The 20,180-nt window shown below is 48.8% G+C and overlaps 1 protein-coding gene across 5 annotated transcripts in view; it reads right to left on the bottom strand.

Annotated features, from left to right (window-relative positions):
• Positions 1 to 3,660: 3,660 nt before the first annotated feature.
• dido1 (death inducer-obliterator 1) overlaps positions 3,661 to 20,180 on the bottom strand; it is a 40,822-nt gene continuing 24,302 nt past the window's right edge. For 3 of the 5 annotated variants that reach the window (XM_004918615.4, XM_004918614.4, XM_012952721.3), the window contains 10 exons: positions 13,283 to 13,805; positions 12,541 to 12,700; positions 12,231 to 12,347; positions 11,582 to 11,683; positions 11,350 to 11,485; positions 10,747 to 11,269; positions 9,812 to 9,965; positions 9,279 to 9,368; positions 8,916 to 9,111; positions 4,335 to 7,552 (listed from right to left, as the gene is read on the bottom strand). In XM_004918615.4, the coding sequence (XP_004918672.2) occupies positions 4,335 to 7,552; positions 8,916 to 9,111; positions 9,279 to 9,368; positions 9,812 to 9,965; positions 10,747 to 11,269; positions 11,350 to 11,485; positions 11,582 to 11,683; positions 12,231 to 12,347; positions 12,541 to 12,700; positions 13,283 to 13,805 (5,219 nt within the window). Of the gene's footprint in view, positions 7,553 to 8,915; positions 9,112 to 9,278; positions 9,369 to 9,811; positions 9,966 to 10,746; positions 11,270 to 11,349; positions 11,486 to 11,581; positions 11,684 to 12,230; positions 12,348 to 12,540; positions 12,701 to 13,282; positions 13,806 to 20,180 lie in introns of all 5 variants that reach the window. The other 2 variants (XM_002943196.5, XM_002943197.5) reach the window with 2 other exon arrangements.

Raw genomic sequence — 20,180 nt, 5'->3', positions numbered from 1 at the left:
CAGGCTCAAGTACCCCACAGGCCCAAGTACCCCCACAGGCCCAAGTACCCCCACAGGCCCAAGTACCCCCACAGGCCCAAGTACCCCCACAGGCCCTAGTACCCCCACAGGCCCAAGTACCCCCACAGGCCCAAGTACCCCCACAGGCCCAAGTACCCCACAGGCCCAAGTACCCCCCACAGGCCCAAGTACCCCCACAGGCCCAAGTACCCCACAGGCTCAAGTACCCCACAGGCCCAAGTACCCCCACAGGCCCAAGTACCCCCACAGGCCCTAGTACCCCCACAGGCCCTAGTACCCCCACAGGCCCAAGTACCCCCACAGGCCCAAGTACCCCCACAGGCTCAAGTACCCCACAGGCTCAAGTACCCCACAGGCCCAAGTACCCCCACAGGCCCAAGTACCCCCACAGGCCCTAGTACCCCCACAGGCCCAAGTACCCCCACAGGCCCAAGTACCCCCACAGGCTCAAGTACCCCACAGGCCCAAGTACCCCCACAGGCTCAAGTACCCCCACAGGCCCAAGTACCCCCACAGGCCCAAGTACCCCCACAGGCCCAAGTACCCCCACAGGCCCTAGTACCCCCACAGGCCCAAGTACCCCCACAGGCCCAAGTACCCCCACAGGCTCAAGTACCCCCACAGGCCCAAGTACCCCCACAGGCTGATATTCACCCCTGGGGGGGCGGAGTCTGCCAACCCTACAGCTCAATGTGCACAATATCAGTATATATATATATATATCAGTATATACAGGTAACAGCAGCTAAAGATACTGAGCGCCTGAGGGGCCCAGTGAGGAATTAGTTCCTATGCGCAGAGACCCAGCGGGGGAGGGACTTTCAAACTCCTTCAACTGACGGCTGACGCCACGGGGGGCGGGGCCTTGACGCAGAGGCGGATAGGGGGGCGGGGATTCGACTCCCTAAAGCCCAATAAGAAGGGAGCAACTGTGTGACGTGCCGCGCCCCGCCTGTAGCGTTACGTCGCCCTCTGATGCGGAAGTGACGTTTTAAAAAGGCGACAGTGGCCATTTCCCTGATGGGTTTAGCCTTAACCCTAGAGTGACTGCTGGGGTGCCTGTGCCATTGGGTTACATTACAGTCGGGCTCCCAGGGAACCAGCCAGGCACATTATGGTTGCTATGGTTACTGCATCCAACTCAAGGCCCCGCCCCTGTGTGTGATATTCACCAATCAGATAGTGATGTGATTATTAATCAGTAATTATTAAAGTTATAATGGGGGGGGGGGGGGGGGGCCCAGCTCTGTGACGTCACTGCCCCACCCCAAGGTTTCTGATTGGCTATAAATATAAGGGCGGCCCATGGCCTGTCTGTACTGCTAGGGTTCTGATCCAATGGGCCCAACTCCTTCCTACAGCAGAACAGATTCACTCATTGGAAAAGTATGATTGGCACTGTAGGATAGGAGCCAATCAGCAGCCGGGCTGACCTGATAGGGAACTGAAGCCTGTCTGTGCTTGTGTGAGTGCAGGGCTGTGATTGGCTCTCCCCCTCCTACTGTGCTTCTGGCAGGGACCGTTAGGACACGCCCACCCCTCATGTGAAACCCAGACAGGGACCTGAGAGGATCTATAGGGAGCCCCAATAAAGGGGCCATTGTTACAGATAGGGTTAATGTTTAGCCCAAAGGGAAACCAGCACCGGGTATTATTCATAATTGCCTACAGGGTTAGGGGGTTCATTCATTACCCAATATGTCTCCGTTAAGGAACCCAGGCCCAGTTACAAGCCGTACGTTGGGCCCACATGGCCGGTCAGTACCACGAGTCGAGGGGACATTAGTGGCACTAGTGGGTCCCCTTGTTGGAAAGTTCTGCCCCTCGGTGCCGGCACCATTACAGAATACCAGACTCCCTACACCTTCTGGCCGCCTCCTTAATGGGAACAAATGGGATATTTTCAGGCATCTATACAAGTAACTACTGGCCCAGAGTCGCTGCACTACAGCCCGGTGCCACAGTACCAGCAAAGTCCAATCCCAGTGGGGTCTGTGCTCTATACATGGGGGAGGGGGTTATACTCTATAAATTTATGATACCCAAACCCAAATCCAGCCTATGGGGAGGGGTCTATACTCTATACAACAGCCATTGTGATACCCAAACCCAGCTCATGGGGGGAGGGGTCTATGCACTATACTTTGGGGGTACCCAAACCCAGCTCATGGGGGGAGGGGTCTATGCTCTATACTTTGGGGGTACCCAAACCCAAATCCAGCCTATGGGGAGGGGTCTATACTCTATACAACAGCCATTGTGATACCCAAACCCAGCTCATGGGGGGAGGGGTCTATGCACTATACTTTGGGGGTACCCAAACCCAGCTCATGGGGGGAGGGGTCTATGCACTATACTTTGGGGGTACCCAAACCCAGCTCATGGGGGGAGGGTTCTATGCTCTATACTTTGGGGGTACCCAAACCCAAATCCAGCCTATGGGGAGGGGTCTATACTCTATACAACAGCCATTGTGATACCCAAACCCAGCTCATGGGGGGAGGGGTCTATGCACTATACTTTGGGGGTACCCAAACCCAGCTCATGGGGGGAGGGGTCTATGCTCTATACTTTGGGGGTACCCAAACCCAAATCCAGCCTATGGGGAGGGGTCTATACTCTATACAACAGCCATTGTGATACCCAAACCCAGCTCATGGGGGGAGGGGTCTATGCACTATACTTTGGGGGTACCCAAACCCAGCTCATGGGGGGAGGGGTCTATGCACTATACTTTGGGGGTACCCAAACCCAGCTCATGGGGGGAGGGTTCTATGCTCTATACTTTGGGGGTACCCAAACCCAAATCCAGCCTATGGGGAGGGGTCTATACTCTATACAACAGCCATTGTGATACCCAAACCCAGCTCATGGGGGGAGGGGTCTATGCACTATACTTTGGGGGTACCCAAACCCAGCTCATGGGGGGAGGGGTCTATGCTCTATACTTTGGGGGTACCCAAGCCCAAATCCAGCCCATGGGGGGAGGGGGGGGTCTATGCTCTATTCTTTGGGGGCACCCAAATCCAGCCATACTCTACGACTGCCATGTTGATAACCAAACCCAGCCCGTAGGTAAGGGGGTCTATGCTCTATTCTTTGGGGGTACCCAAACCCAGTCCAGTCCATGGGGGGGGGGGGGTCTATGCTTTATTCTTTGGGGGTACCCAAACCCAAATCCAGTCCATGGGGTGAGGGGGGTCTATGCTCTATTCTTTGGGGGTACCCAAACCCAAATCCAGTCCATGGGGTGAGGGGGGTCTATGCTTTATTCTTTGGGGGTACCCAAATCCAGTCCATGGGGTGAGGGGGGTCTATGCTTTATTCTTTGGGGGTACCCAAACCCAAATCCAGTCCATGGGGTGAGGGGGGGGGGGTCTATGCTCTATTCTTTGGGGGTACCCAAACCCAAATCCAGTCCATGGGGTGAGGGGGGTCTATGCTCTATTCTTTGGGGGTACCCAAACCCAAATCCAGCCCATGGGGTGAGGGGGGTCTATGCTTTATTCTTTGGGGGTACCCAAACCCAAATCCAGCCCATGGGGGGGCGGGGTCTATGCTCGATACATCTGACCATTGTGGGCCAGATACAAAACACGGAGCAACATCAGCCCCCCAGGAATGAGCAGGACCCCAGAGTAGATGTAGAGATTTATTCTACTTAGAAAAAAGAAAACATTATTACGGATTTTATGTACAGTGACAATTTGCAGTAAAAATGCAATTTATACAAACGTCTGCGGTGCCGCCGACATCTCTGCGATCCAGGTTTCTCCTGTGTGCGAGCAGTTGGGGAACCGCACATCTCTGCACAGGGCTTGCTCTCGGGGGGGCCCCACGTCAGTACTGGGGACACCTGCAACCCCCCAATTGCACTCGGGGAAAATGAAATCTATCAACATTTGACCAGTCCAACAGACTTTGCAGTGGGCTGAGAAATAGATCCCCCCCCTCACCAAAACAAACAAAACCCCCCCAAATCAATTAATAGTTAATCACATGACACGAGTCACCAATGAAATGCAACACATTTATGTTTCAGTCATTTACAGTGTCTCCATTGTTCCAGTGCGGCCGGCAGACTCGCCGGATCTCTTGGCTTAGGGGGAGGAGCCACAGTCGGTTGGTTGCGGAGGAGGAAGAGGCCAATGGATGTACAGGGAGGAAGGTCTAACGCGGTGTAAAATCATCCCAAACAGGAGCGATTCCGGGGGCTTATTCTCTTTATAAAATAAAACTATTATTATATACAAATATATACAGAAAGTACACGGTTCTGTCGGACCCCCCTATAAAAACCCAGATGCCGTTGGTCACGTTGAGGGAGCAGAAGCTGCTGAAGAGTCTTTGGATTTATCAGATTTGGAGTCTCTGTTGCTCTCTTTGCTCTTGGAGTCACGGTCTTTGCCTCTCTCTCTGTCTCTGGTTCTGTCACGGTCTCGGTCTCTATCCCTCTCTCTGTCTTTATCTCGATCTCGGCTTCTGGACCGGTCTCGTCGCCTGTACCCTTCCCTCTCTCGTGCCCGCTCTCTCTCCCTGTCTCGGTCACGCTCTCTCTCCCTAACCCTGTCTCGCTCCCTGTCCCTCTCTCGCTCCCTCTCCTTCTCTCTATCACGGTCCCGGTTCCTCTCCAACTCTTTTTCTTTATTTGCATCTCGGTCCCTATTTTTGTCCCAGTCTCGACTGGATTCGTTTGATTTCTGCCAGTCTCTATTTTTGTCCCAATTTCTCTCTCTGTCTCTGTTCCAGTTTCTGCCTCTCTCTCTATCTCGCTGCCCCTCAGGGTCTCCCTCCCTTCGCCGCTCTTCAAACCCTCTACCCTGCATATTATCTGGCTGATGAGGTTCTGACTGGTCAAATTTCTCATTGCGCCCTTCGTAGCGCTCCCTGGGCCTTCCTTCAGGGAAGGGAGGGTTCCGGTGGTCCTTGTTTTGTCTCAATTCATTGGGTTCCCAGTGCTGCTCTGAGTTTTGCCTTTGATCAGAGTAATTCTGAAAGGAACCTGGGGGCCCTGCTTTGTCCCAATTCTCCCCCCTATGGGGCGGAGCAATAATTGGTATTTCAAGGAGAGGCCGAGGTTGGGATGGCTCTGAAAACCTAATTGGGGCAGGTCCCCTTTGCCCTCCAAACTGGTGCGGACCTGGACCTTGTTGATTATGAAACAAGGGTGATGGACTTGCTCCGTGATCCTCAAATGGATGGGGCGGAGGACCTCTTGCTCCACCATAGTGACCGGGTACTGGTCCTCTAGGGCCTTCTAGTTCATTTGGAAAAGGTCCCCGAGGGCCAACAAAATGATTTGGTCCTGATATTCTTGGACCTCCTCTGTGGAATTTAAATTGAGGTGGAGGCGGTCTCCTTGGACCATCAAAATTAAACAGCTGTCCTCTCATTCCCATAAAGTTTGCTGGCCCTGGACCTCTTGGTCCATCAAACCTAGGTGGACCACCAGCCATGCCACCAAAATGGGGCTCCTGTATTTCTAAATGTGGATCGATTTGTTTTTCAAACATTGGAGGCGATTGGCCTCTTTGAGCAAAGGGAGGTGGGCCGGGCATTCTTTCGCCAAATAAGGGTTGAGGAGGAGTAGGTCCAAACTGTCCAGACAACAATGGCACAGGTCCCCTTTGCTCCCCAATTCTCTCAGACATGGGTCCTCCTGGCCCATCCATGATTAGGGGACGAATTTCACCAGTGAAAGGAGCGGAATGTCTGGGTCCCAGATGGCTGGGCATTTGTATTGGTCTTTGCTCATTAAACACTGGCCCTTGATTTTCAAATGGCATATGGGTAGGTCCTGGACCTGGAAATGGTGGAACAGCCCTAGAGTCCTGATGTAAAAATTGCCCATCCCCATGTAAACCAATCGGTTTAATTTGCTCTACAAACGGAGGTACTTGGGTATTAACTGGGTCTTTATGTTCTACAAAGGAGGCGTGGTCAGTGGGAGGCCCGTAATTCAATGCCATGTCTGGGTGTACGACTGATGGACCAGGAAACTGAGGTCTAACGCTCACTGGGTCGCAGGGCTGAGACTCCGGAGCCCAACCACGTTCATGTGAAAGAGGCAAATTACCACTTCCCACATTAATGAAGTTCTGTTGCAAGGGGGCATTTATTTCTGGAGTTGGCAGCAACACTTTCCGGGAGGGTCTTGTCGTTTCCAAGGTCTCTTGGGGGGATTCTGACTGCGAGTTTTCATGCTGAACGTGCCAAGCCGCCATTTCAGGTTTGTTACCTTTCAGATATGTCTCAGCTGGGTTCAAATGGGCTGCAGAGCTTGCACTTTCTTCACTGGCTAACTTGACTGAACTATCTTGATCGGTGGTATGGACTTCAGGTGTCTGCACGTGTTTTTCATCATGTGGGGTTTGGTTAAGGGGTTCATTTTCTGGATGCGCCATCTTTGATGATGCTTGCCGAGGATCTCTGGACTGCCTTGGGTCGCGGCTAGAATGAATCACTTTCTCAGGTACCGAGGGAGACAATATCTTTATTGGGCCCGGCTCTTGCGGAAATAATTCACTTTTTAGGAGCGATGATTTGGGAGGGGGCGACATCAGGGCATCGGACACAGAGAAGTGAGCCATGGACACCCCAACTGCCGCCCTTTGTAGTCTCAGCGCCTCCTCCTGTTCCTCCAACTGACGCTTTTGTTCTTCAATTTGTTTATTTAACTCTTCTAGCATTTTCTTTTGTTCTACGAGTGATGAGGAATCGGAGATGCCTTGCAGGTATTCTGCGGTCATTTCAGGTTTCAGTTTATTCAGAGCCGACATTCTATTGGGCAGGTCTTCTACTGAAACCTTCGCTTCTTCCAATATGGTTTCATCCTCAGGATCGTAGGCCTCATCATCTTCTAAGCTTTCACAAGGTTGTTCTGGCTCGTAAGGTTTGTCATTATTGGTCACCATGGTTGTACCAAAGGCCTTTTCTGGATCATACTCTTCTTCAGGGTCGTACGGCCTATCATCCTCCTCCTCTATGGCTTTGTCTTTGGATAACAGACCAAACTGCTGTACTATGGGGTCTATCAGAGGAAGGCCAACAAGCCCTTTGTCCTTGGGAGGATCTACTTTCGGAGCACTGGGGTTATCATTTTTATTGTCTGATTTACCAAAGAGAGTCTTAAGAATATGCTCCAGTGGGGTGGCACCTTTAGAAGCGGAGGAGGCACTTTCGGCCGTAGGCGAGTGGGGGACTGCGCTATGAACAGGAAGGACACCTTCTGCTTTGCCGAGGGCGATAACTGGAGCAACTACTTTTGCAAGTGCTTCTGGGAGAGGAGGTGGGGAACCTGGAGGAGCCGTACTTTTGACAGATTCGCCGGCATAGGGTTGATATTTATGAGGCATCTTTTCTGCCTGAGACGACAAAGCCCCTTTAGTGACATTCCCCACCTCCGTATCCTCCTGGCCTCCACTTTTCGTTCGTTTATCTTCCAACTTTTCCGTCTCGCTGGTAACTGGACGCTTGTTCCTCTGACAAATGACAAGGCCCAAAATGAGGTTCGGACGCGTCGCTTCGAGCCCTAGAAGAAAACGAGAAAATTTTAAGATTCGGGAATGCAACAAAGTGTCGGCATCGGGGGGGGGGGGGGGGGGATGTACATTTCATGAGCAAACAGATCACAGATATTACTGTTCGGCTGAATCTTTGCTTCCAAACTGAGATGTGATTGGATCCTGGACTGCTACTAAAAATACTTGAATAATAATAAATTACAGGAACATTCATTGAAGGGGTTTCTCTAATAAAGGTAGGAGGTGCTGGTTCATGACCTATAGGGTGTCTAAAGTAACATTTACCCCAACGGCTGAAGCCCTTCTTGCCCCACTATATTCCTAAACCCTGGGACCAAGCAGCATAGACTAACCTGCCCCGAGACCAATGTACGAGTGTATAAACATGGAGCAGCAGTTATATATTTGCTGGACGATAATCCACAGGTATCAGTGTGGAATGTACCGACACCACTATATACCCCAAGGCTGTGCAGCTGGGAACCAGGGGGGGCTTTCTATGGTTCATTATTGTCCCACCCATGAAATCTCTGCCTTCTGCATGGAAACCATTGGATAGAACTAGTGTAAACTTCCTGCAATTGGGATAATGGGCTGCAAAACAGACCCTCTTGCCCCCCTACCCAATCAGGGGAGCTTTACTTCTGTGTGGTCGAAGTGCCAACAACGCTGTGTGGCTTTGGGGGTTGCCTCCTTATGTGTGCAGCCAGTTGTTATTAACTTAACTAGGTTATGGGTGAAAGTGTATACAGGGGGATGACACACAGAGCTACATAGTAGCAGCTACTTGTAATGGCTATAAACCCCAGTAAATCCCCTGCCATAGACAATAGTGAGAATTCCCTCTGCTAAAACACATGGAGAGACAATTATCAATAATCGATCAGCATTGTCTGTTTCTGTAACTGCTACTAGTAGCTCTGTGTGTCTTCAACGTTACTGGGACCTATGGGGCTGGTGAAGGTGGAATAATCCTGGCCTATAACGATGAGCCCAATGTAACGCCATTTTATCAGCTGGGAATGGAGTTTTCTGGAGCGAATGGATGATTCTGTGCCAGATGCATTTCATTGTATGTGGAATCTGCCTCATTCTCCCGTAGGCCACGGAGATGCTGGGATTTCTGTAGAAGTTGGGCTTCCGTATCTTCCTTCTGCTTCCGGGATATTCCTTTCCATGCTGTGCAGCATCCCCCATAAGTCTAAAAGCCCTCAGACGCCCGTTGGAATGTATAAAGAGTATAATTCATCCGAAGAAAACAATCACCAGTTTTCAGAAAATGCTTTATTTGTGTGTAGGAAGCAGGGAGGGGGGAGCATTCTGGGTTGCAACACGGATTAACGGTTCTCTCTTTTGTACCGAGCAACTCACCTGGTCCATCAAAGGGCAACAGTTTGGAGGGAATTGGGTCCTTGGCACTGAGTGGAATCAGATACAGGTCCTTGACGTGACGGTTATTGTTGGCTACGACTCCGAATCGGCAGCGGCTGCTGAAATAGGAGTATAGGGATATGTAGGCCACCTCCTCCTCTTCTGTGGCCGGATGGAAGCGGATCAGCGACAACTCCTATAGAAACACACAGACAGAAGTCTCACACTTGTATTTGGCATCAGAAGCTCCAGATCATTAGGCAACAAAGGGTGATTGAGCACGGATGCCAGGTACCAATCACTGCTCCGAGGGTATTTGCCTTGGGCAGTATAGAGACAGGGAGGGGGGCTTCAGACATTTACCTTTGACTGAGAGGACTTCAGCTTCCCAACGTAATCCCAGACGGTCTTCGGAGAGATCCTTCCGCCTATGTGGATCGTGTCTGGTAAATCCTACAGAAAAAAATTAACCATTAATCCACTTGAAAAAAAATAATAGATCTTTCTACACAAATAAATCTGGACTTGTTGAGTAATCGTTGAAGACGTTTCACTACTCATCCGAGCAGCTTCTTCAGTTCAACTGACTGGTATGGGGAGCCCTCAGCATATATACTCTTGGCACTTAGTGCCATTGTGATTGGATTAGTGGAAGAGTATATATGCTGAGGACTTCCCATACCAGTCAGTAGAACTGAAGAAGCTGCTCGGATGAGTAGTGAAACGTCTTCAGTGATTACTTAACCAGTTAAGTTGCTTTAGATTTATTTATACTAGATAAACCATGACCTGGATGAATGCAAATCTTCATAGTCAACTTTCTACCCAGTGAGTTCACAATGAATTGGCCCAGATATTTATGGGGGGGGGGGTCGTTATTAATAAGGGGAACAAACCTCATTGAGATATTCCACAGAGCCGGACACCGGGTAGGCTTTAGTGACAAACTTGGCCACGGACTGCATGTTTATGAATCCTTTCCATATGGGGTTCAGACGAGAGAGGAAGAGAGACGTATCCCCTTCTTTGGGTGGCCGCATTTCTGTCAAGCTGCGAAAAGTAAACGATGGAAGTTTAAGAAAAAAAGAAAATTCCACTCAATCCAATATTTGTGGATCTACTAAATATCCCACAGCTGACAAAATAACGGTCCACGTTAGATCATTTGGCAACTTTGTCATTTCACATTATTCTTCTTAAGATAGTATCTGATACTGTGATTGGCTAGGACTTGTGCTGGTTCTCAGGGCTGTTCTAATTGGCTACTGGATGTTACATGTACGAGTACCCCCCAAGCAGAATGGCTCAGACCTAGGGGCGGCCCTAGGCAACCCGGCCGGCCACCTCGCCCCTGCACCTTCCTGATCCCCCCCGTGCGCATGTGCAGTCACAGGGAGGGGGGTGGAGTTCGAGATGCGATTCGATGGTTCATTGCCCCCACCACATAAGGACAAGCGGTGGGGGCAATTACTAAAGAGAGCAGACTAGGGGTAGGCAGGACAGGCTCCTGTCTGGTGCCCCCTAATTGTTGCGCCCTACGCAGCTGCCTCTCCTGCCTACCCCTAGTTCCGGCCCTGGTCAGGCCCAGTCAGGGTTATAAATCCCAAATGTATTGCTGTAATCCATAATAAGATTGCTTGAGGTACAGCAGTGGCAAAAAGCACCCCAGCCCCCCCCAAACTTTTCTATCTACTGTATAACCTGTGAATATGGAAAAGGATTGTGTCTGAGGTACCCATTTGATTGCAAGCCTACAGGACGTGTATATAACGGACAGTATTGTTGGCCCTTGGGAGTAAAGTGGCTAAGAGAGCAGGCTAAGCTTACGCACTTGATGTTTGGCGATGCGGACGCTAAGTATCGGCTCTCCGAGGGAAGTGGCTTGGAGAGAATAGACTTGGGCATAGAGAAGACTTGAGGAAGAAGAGGCTTGGGTGGTTCCGTCGGCGCCTCTTCGTTCTCGCGTGAAGACCTTGCACCGATGTCTGGGTTGGAAGAGACGGTCAGAGGGCGCTTGATGGCTGTTCTAGGGTCTCTGCCCGATACGGTGACAGTGGTGACGGGAGCAGGAGAGGGGTACACGGGGGCGTGACTGGAATATATTGGGTCGGGGAGAGTAGGGGATTCAGAGGGTAAGGGCACAGGTAATGGGGCTGCCTCTGGGATATTCTCTGCATTATCACAGATTTCCATGGGTGGATTGGACTCTGTATTTTCAGCTGGTTCTGGGGGAGGGGGTATAACGCTGCTCTCCTCTTTGGGCTCCGGCTTGGAATTCAGGTCGGGCTTCTTGGCAGCTGCAGTGGTGGTTTTCGGTCGCTTATAGGGAGGCTCATCATCCGCAGGAATCTGGCCTGTAAATACATCAGTACGGGTCACAAACAATGTCTATTGCGTATACACTCCAGTTACCCATTGGTACAAGTCTGCTCACCTGTACAGATCTTGCACTTAAGGTCGAAAAGATGGGCACGATGCTGGCTCGTAGTGTCGCTCAACATGCTGCTGAATATGTCCGGAAGAACCGAAGTATTAGTCTCCGGCGGGGCCTGCGCCGGCTCCTGCTGCTCCTGTGGAACACACGCAAGGCAACACTGTTAGGGAACGTCCTACAGAGGAACCCCAAAGACTTCTATAGTATAGTGGACTTATAACCCATAACTTACCGTGTCTGTATCGGACATCGGCGGGGACTCCTCCATGTCAACCGCTTGATTCATCGAAGGAATTTTATTCTCCATCCGAGCCTTGCTTTTGAGGACCAAACCCTTTTTTTCAAAAGAGGAAAAGAAAAAGGAATTATTACTAAAAAACCACGTCACTATGACAACTGTGGCCTTGGCCTTAGGATAGCAGATTACAGGTTTATTTCAAGGTAGGGTAAAGGGGGCCATACATGGGCTGATTGTAGCTGCCGATATCGGTCCCTTGGACTGAGTTGGCCTGTGTAGGGGCAGGAACGAGGGGCATGCCCGACCAATATCTGGCCTGAAATTGGCCAGATATCGATCAGGCAGGTTAAAAGATTTAGTCGGATCTGGGACCGTATTGGCTCGTTGATGTGGTCCCCGAACAGACTGCCCCATTGCCGCCATTATAATTAGCCTACATTCTCCCCCATATCGCCCACCCATTGGTGGGGATATTGGGAGAAGATCCGCTCGCTTGACGACCTCACCAAGCGGATCTTCACGTATATGGCCAGCTTTAGGTAACCCACAACTACTGTCTGTGCAAGACACCCTCATACTGTGGGTTTGCGGAACCTTTGCCCATATAAAGATCAGGTGCTTTAGAAAAGAAAAAAAAACGTACTGATCTGGATCCAGTCTCTTTCCACGATGATAACTTTCTAGACGCGAGTTCCTCGGGTTTTAGCCGCACAAGCTTCGCCAAGGGAATCTCTTCTTTGAGGACTCGGTGGTACAGACCCTAGGAGTAAAAACCATTGGACAATTTAGAAAATGACGAAATGACAAAAGCTCAGATGGGTCGCTGCAGTGCTGAGAGGAACTGGCAAGGGTTAAACAGCATCACTAAATGCCAATGAGCATCGGCGAGGAGACGGCAACGGTGCCGCCCTAGATACACACACACACACATCAGTAAATAGAGTGCCACAAACCTGATTCTTTGGGTCCTTGAGGTTAAACATGATGTTGCGGTACTTGGCCTTGTACCTGCTGTCCGTATCCCGATACAGATTGAACATTTCCCTTTCGATATTTGTGGCGATCCTCGCAACCTCGTTCTCCACCATCACCAGGTCATCGCTGTCAATGACTCTGGAAACACAAACAGACACTTATTCACAGGGAACAGCCAATCACACGTCTCGTTACATTATAACTAGTTGGATTCTGCCGTTTATGGGTAATTATATTCATATTTAACATTTCCTTGTATCTTTGATGGGTGTTTCGGAACGTTCGGATATTGGTTGATCGATCTACTCATGTTGAGCCTGATATTGTAGGATAAAGCCCTAAATATAACCAATGGGAGGATGTTCTGAATGTGAAATAGTTACAGGCACCAATCGTACGATAGTGACTCCCATTGTAGGGCCCTTAAGGGCAGATATACAATAATACGCTGATTTTTTCCTTATCCCACTGACATTTTCTAACCTGCCCCATCGACTAAACGGCCAATCCCCATGGTATTGGGATAATTCTGAGCTCAGACAGTCTGGAAATTGCACGAAATGCATGTATGGGTGCATTACTTTGTATATTGCCTTAAACTAATATAACCAGAGTGTAATTCTGTTTACTGTGGGCACAGGGGACCTTTAGGAGGGTCGTACACTGACTGTCCAATAAAACAAATATGGAAAATGACTAAAAATCATCCATGAAACACACCTCTTCCATAAGATCTGTTTCAGAGACCTCCGGATGTTCTGCCGGATCTGCATGTTGGGCACAGGGTGTGAGGAACTCTGGGCAGACTGTGGGGTGCTGGACGTAGGCTGTGAGGTGTTGGCTGTGGGTCTTGGGGGTGGGTTTCCCATTGCAACTTTAGTAGATGGGGAGGGGGCAGCTGACTTCTTCTGACCCAAAGGCAACTTGGAGGGAATGGCTTTCTTCTGACTCGGTGCAGAAGGCAGTGATGGAGCCGGAGGCTTTTTGGGAACAGGAGACGGCTTGGAGTCGGCAGGCTTAGTGGGCTGACGGACCCCTTTGTTCTGTATGGGGCTTTTGGAACTAACAGCAGGTTTAGGCAGCGGTTTGATGGGGGTTGTGGAGTGGGAATCCTTCTTGGGTATCCTTGGGAGCGAGGAGATTGGCTTCATCACCATGCTGGTGTAAGGGCAAGGGACGGACGCTTTGGCCGGAGGAGAAGCAGGAACTTCGGGCTTCTTTTCCACTTCCTCTACCTTTTCAGCTGCAACAGAAGAACAAAAGGGAAAACCCGGTTACACATTATACTCAACTGTGTCATCTTTTCAGCAAATCCACCTGCACACACAATAGGGCGTAAAATGGAGGAAAGGAGGTTTTTATTGCAGTGTGTTTGGTTGCTGATCAGTCACCGTGACGGCCAGGGTGGCATTTGGGTGGAGCAGGAAAAAAAAATAAAATAATGATATTGGGCAACGGAGAAGCTGAATAGATCCATCAATGACATTACAAGTTATTGTAAAGGCAACACTGCTTTGCTGATGAATTTGCCCCCAGGTTACAGACCCCTTTGCCCAACACAGACTGGGTAATTCTGCCAGCAGGATTTGCTAGAGATATGTAATCAAATATTTCAACACATCTTTATTTTACAAGTGATTATGGGCCACTTGTGCTCTACATTGACCGATTGCCGTTAGTGGGTGGAGTCGGCTTGATGGAGATGTAATGAGTGCTTGAGGTGGGTGCTTAGTGAATGGGTGACCCATAGCGAAGCCCTGTTTGACTGGGGTGGGTGCTTAGTGAATGGGTGGCCCATAGCGAAGCCCTGTTTGACTGGGGTGGGTGCTTAGTGAATGGGTGACCCATAGCGAAGCCCTGTTTGACTGGAGTGGGTGCTTAGTGAATGGGTGACCCATAGCGAAGCCCTGTTTGACTGGAGTGGGTGCTTAGTGAATGGGTGACACATAGTGAAGCCCTGACTGACTGGGGTGGGTGCTTAGTGAATGGGTGACCCATAGCGAAGCCCTGACTGACTGGGGTAGGTGCTTGAGGTGGGTGCTTAGTGAATGGGTAACCCGTAGTGAAGCACTTACTGACTGGGGTAGGTGCTTGAGGTGGGTGCTTAGTGAATGGGTGACCCGTAGCGAAGCCCTGACTGACTGGGGTGGGTTCTTGGTGAATGGGTGACCCATAGCGAAGCCCTGTTTGACTGGAGTGGGTGCTTAGTGAATGGGTGACACATAGTGAAGCCCTGACTGACTGGGGTGGGTGCTTAGTGAATGGGTGACCCATAGCGAAGCCCTGACTGACTGGGGTAGGTGCTTGAGGTGGGTGCTTAGTGAATGGGTAACCCGTAGTGAAGCACTTACTGACTGGGGTAGGTGCTTGAGGTGGGTGCTTAGTGAATGGGTGACCCGTAGCGAAGCCCTGACTGACTGGGGTGGGTTCTTGGTGAATGGGTGACCCATAGCGAAGCCCTGACTGACTGGGGTGGGTGCTTGGTAAATGGGTGACCCATAGCGAAGCCCTGACTGACTGGGGTGGGTGCTTAGTGAATGGGTGACCCGTAGTGAAGCACTTACTGACTGGGGTAGGTGCTTAGTGAATGGGTGACCCGTAGCGAAGCCCTGACTGACTGGGGTGGGTGCTTAGTGAATGGGTGACCCGTAGCGAAGCCCTGACTGACTGGGGTGGGTGCTTGGTGAATGGGTGACCCATAGCGAAGCCCTGACTGACTGGGGTGGGTGCTTGGTGAATGGGTGACCCGTAGCGAAGCCCTGACTGACTGGGGTGGGTGCTTGGTAAATGGGTGACCCATAGCGAAGCCCTGACTGACTGGGGTGGGTGCTTGGTGAATGGGTGACCCATAGCGAAGCCCTGACTGACGGGGGTGGCTGTACATAGGAATCTGACACATAGAGGTTACTTGCCCGTCCCTATAAAGGAATGTGTGGGCCAATTGCCCTAAATGCAGGTTCCTTTATGGCATTTTAAAGTTACCTGTCCATTTTCAAGGCCAAGCTTCGTCTACTAAGAGGGTCCCTTCCCCAGAGGGGATCAGGGGAGTCACTGGCACAGTTGGGGGACATTATGCCAGTACCAAACTGTATGATGGGGTCTCCATGATGTTGCTGTAATGTGGGACCCCTACATTATAGGAACCTTCCTCTCACTATGACTCCATCAGAATGGGATGGGGGGGGGGCTCTAATGGTCAGATGAGCGGTGCTCTAACACCCATAGGTGAGCTCAGCTCCAACGCATGTGGGTGTAGAATCAGCAAACAGAATGTGCCCCCGACTAAATGAGGAAAAATATCTACTCCCGGAACAGCAGGTAAGTCTTGCCTGGCTTGCTCGTAGCCACAGGGCATTATAGTGCCAAGGGCAAGGCCTTCGTGCATCAGTATTATATGGCTTAGGACATAGGCATTTACGCGTTTCTCTTGTGCCCTTAGTGTGCCACCGTGCCAGTTTGTATTGAATAGAACACAGAAGTAGCACATAAGGCAACTAGTCAGCCAAACAGAATGCCACAGTGGCTTTAGCCCAGCACACAAACATGGGGGGATTAGGACTTAGAAGGCAACTGTTTTACCCCCCCAGCTGCCCAAGTTACAGATACAATTGCATGTTATGGCCAGATCCTGCACAAGTAAAAAGTCAACTTCTTGCAATATGTAGTGGCTTAGAGAGGTTAGATGGGCCTTCAGAAACGGTGGTTTTGCCCCTATGGTCACCTTCCCACCTCAAGGGCTGTACAGGGGCAGTTGGATATGGGCTGAAGTGGTCAAACAAGGTGCACAGGCAGGGCAAGGGGTACATCTGGGTCGCTCTTTGGTTCCCAGTCAGTAGGTTTCCTCTCCAGCCATCTGAGGACTTCTCAGGAGCTTCTGATACAAGGAGAACTCAGGTTCTACACATAAAGGCTCTGTAGGGTTCCATCCCCAGGGAATACTGCCCCCCTGCTTGATAGTGGCCCAGCCACGGGCCCGCAGTCTGTACTTCTCGGGTTCCCAGTTAGTGCAACTTTTATAAAGAACAATACTCGCTCCTGGTCTGTAGTACAGATTGATTTGTCCTTGCCATGAAGCATGACTAGCGCCCAGATGGAGCCACAGGGCACAACATGCACACGGAACCAAAGAGGAATGTTCTAGGTCTAACAACGAGGAATGGAAGGTACAGAATTGCCTCCTAGTCGCAGTCGTGGAAACTCAATTCTTGGGTCAGTGCACAAACAACTCATCTTCAACTTAGTTCATTTAACCCCGCCCCCTTTATCATCATCATATAAAGCTGCAGAATCTTAAAGGTTAATGTGTAACCCCTCAGGCTATGGAATGGCCCTTACAGAATAGGCAGAATATGCCATATACTGTACTGCTGGGAGGTGTTCCCCTCCCAAATGTACTAATCCAACAGAATGATTTGTCTCAACTGGTTATACCCACAATGCACTGTGACTGTTCATCATCTATATCTTCATATTGTACTCTAATGAGAGCACTTTGGCAGCTCCCACTTTATACTATTTATACAAATACAATTCCTTTATACTGAATTCTAAATACAGTCTCAATTCACATCTATCAATACAAATATACAGAGAAGGAATGTTCTGGGCACACAATAAGCTGTACCCCCATACTGTACTGTCTAAGGGAAACACTATGGCACCTCCCACCCATATGTATAAATACAAATATACAGAGAGGGAATGTTCTGGGCACACAATAAGCTGTACCCCCATACTGTACTGTCTAAGGGAAACACTATGGCACCCCCTACCCATATGTATAAATACAAATATACAGAGAGGGAATGTTCTGGGCACACAATAAGCTGTACCCCCATACTGTACTGTCTAAGGGAAACACTATGGCACCTCCTACCCATATGTATAAATACAAATATACAGAGAGGGAATGTTCTGGGCACACAATAAGCTGTACCCCCATACTGTACTGTCTAAGGGAAACACTATGGCACCCCCTACCCATATGTATAAATACAAATATACAGAGAAGGAATGTTCTGGGCACACAATAAGCTGTACCCCCATACTGTACTGTCTAAGGGAAACACTATGGCACCCCCTACCCATATGTATAAATACAAATATACAGGGAAGGAATGTTCTGGGCACACAATAAGCTGTACCCCCATACTGTACTGTCTAAGGGAAACACTATGGCACCTCCTACCCATATGTATAAATACAAATATACAGAGAAGGAATGTTCTGGGCACACAATAAGCTGTACCCCCATACTGTACTGTCTAAGGGAAACACTATGGCACCTCCTACCCATATGTATAAATACAAATATACAGAGAAGGAATGTTTCTGGGCACACAATAAGCTGTACCCCCCATACTGTACTGTCTAAGGGAAACACTATGGCACCCCCTACCCATATGTATAAATACAAATATACAGAGAGGGAATGTTTCTGGGCACACAATAAGCTGTACCCCCATACTGTACTGTCTAAGGGAAACACTATGGCACCCCCTACCCATATGTATAAATACAAATATACAGAGAAGGAATGTTCTGGGCACACAATAAGCTGTACCCCCATACTGTACTGTCTAAGGGAAACACTATGGGCACCCCTACCCATATGTATAAATACAAATATACAGGGAAGGAATGTTCTGGGCACACAATAAGCTGTACCCCCATACTGTACTGTCTAAGGGAAACACTATGGCACCTCCTACCCATATGTATAAATACAAATATACAGAGAAGGAATGTTCTGGGCACACAATAAGCTGTACCCCCATACTGTACTGTCTAAGGGAAACACTATGGCACCTCCTACCCATATGTAAAAAAAAAAAAAAAAAAGGAGGGGTTCAGCACGGATAGGCAGGTATCACAACTATCTTAAAAGGGAAACTACATCTGCAGAATGAAAAGAAATCTTAACAGACTTGTTGAACAATTACCCCACCCCCTTAGGCTCAGTGTGTCATGTAACCCCTCCTACACCTTGTTCTATTGGAATCTGGCAGATCCTGGAACTTGAATTCCCCCTGCTTGCCGTAGTGGGTGGGGCTCAGATTCTTTGGGGAGGGACTTTAAGTCCCAGAATCCATTACCCCACAGTAGAACAAGGGGTAGGAGGGGTTCCATGGCACAAGGTAGCTGAATGGTTCCTACGAGTTGGATACAGTTATGGCTTCCGTTCAATCTGTGGAGTCACGTAGGTCTTCATAAGACAAATAATACTTTTATACTTATTTCTAGGAAGTTTTGCACCTTTTCTATAAAACCCAAATGTATATGTGTATGTGTATATATATATATATATATATATATATATATATATATATATATATATATATATATATATATATATATATATATATATAATATTTATATATATACATATACATACACATATATATATATATATATATATATACACATATATATATATACATATATATACACACACATATATATATATATATACACATATACATATATATATATATATATATACACACATATATATATATATATACACATATATATATATATATACATACACATATATATACATACATACATATATATACATACACATACAGTCATGGCACCCCAGAAATGTTTCCAGAAAATCAAGTATTTCTCACAGAAAAGTATTGCTGTAACACATGTTTCACTATACACATGTTTATTCCCTTTGTGTGTATTGGAACAGAACAAAAAAGTGAGGGAAAAAAGCAAATTGGACATAATGTCACACAACTCCAATAATGGGCCGGACAAAATTATTGGCACCCTTTCTAAATTGTGGATAAATAAGATTGTTTCAAACATGTGATGCTCCTTTAAGCTCACCTGGGGCAGGTAACAGGCGTGGGCAATATAAACATCCCACCTGAAAGCAGATAAAAAGGAGAGAAGTTCCCTTAGTCTTTGTATTGTGTGTGTCTGTGTGTGCCACACTAAGCATGGGCAGCAGAAAGAAGAGAACCGTGTGAGGACTTGAGAGCCAAAACTGTGGAAAAATATCAGCAATCTCAAGGTTCCAAGTCCATCTCCAGAGATCTAGATTTGCCTTTGTCCCCAGTGCGCAACATTATCAAGAGGTTTGCAACCCGTGGCACTGTAACTAATCTTCCTGGGCTCCGGCGGGAGGGAAACATTGCTGAAAGGTTGCAGGATAGTCCGGATGGTGGATAAGCAGCCCCAAACAGGTTCCAAAGAAATTCAAGCATCAAGGAGCATCAGTGTCAGCGCAAACTATCCATCAACTTTAAATGAAACGCTATGGCAGGAGGGCCCCACTGTGGCACAGAGACATAAAGCAAGACTACAGTTTGCCAAAATGTACTTGAGTTCCTTCTGGTAAAATGCCTTGTGGACAGATGAGACCAAGATAGAGCTTTTTGGTAAAGCCCATCATTCTACTGTTAACCGAAAACGGAATGAGGCCTACAAAGAAAAGAACACAGTACCTACAGTGAGTTATGGTGGGGGTTTAATGATGGTTTGGGGTTGTTTTGCTGCCTCTGGCACTGGGTGAATGTGTGCAAGGCATCATGGAATCTGAGGATTACCAAAGGGTTTTGGGTCGCACTGTAGAGCCCAGTGTCAGAAAGCTGGGTTTGCG

The sequence above is a fragment of the Xenopus tropicalis genome, chromosome 10 (assembly GCF_000004195.4).
Source record: "Xenopus tropicalis strain Nigerian chromosome 10, UCB_Xtro_10.0, whole genome shotgun sequence".
In the NCBI taxonomy this organism is placed as follows: Eukaryota; Metazoa; Chordata; class Amphibia; order Anura; family Pipidae; genus Xenopus; species Xenopus tropicalis.
The sequence above is the reverse complement of the archived record's forward strand: the minus strand, read 5'-3'. Positions and strand labels throughout refer to the sequence as shown.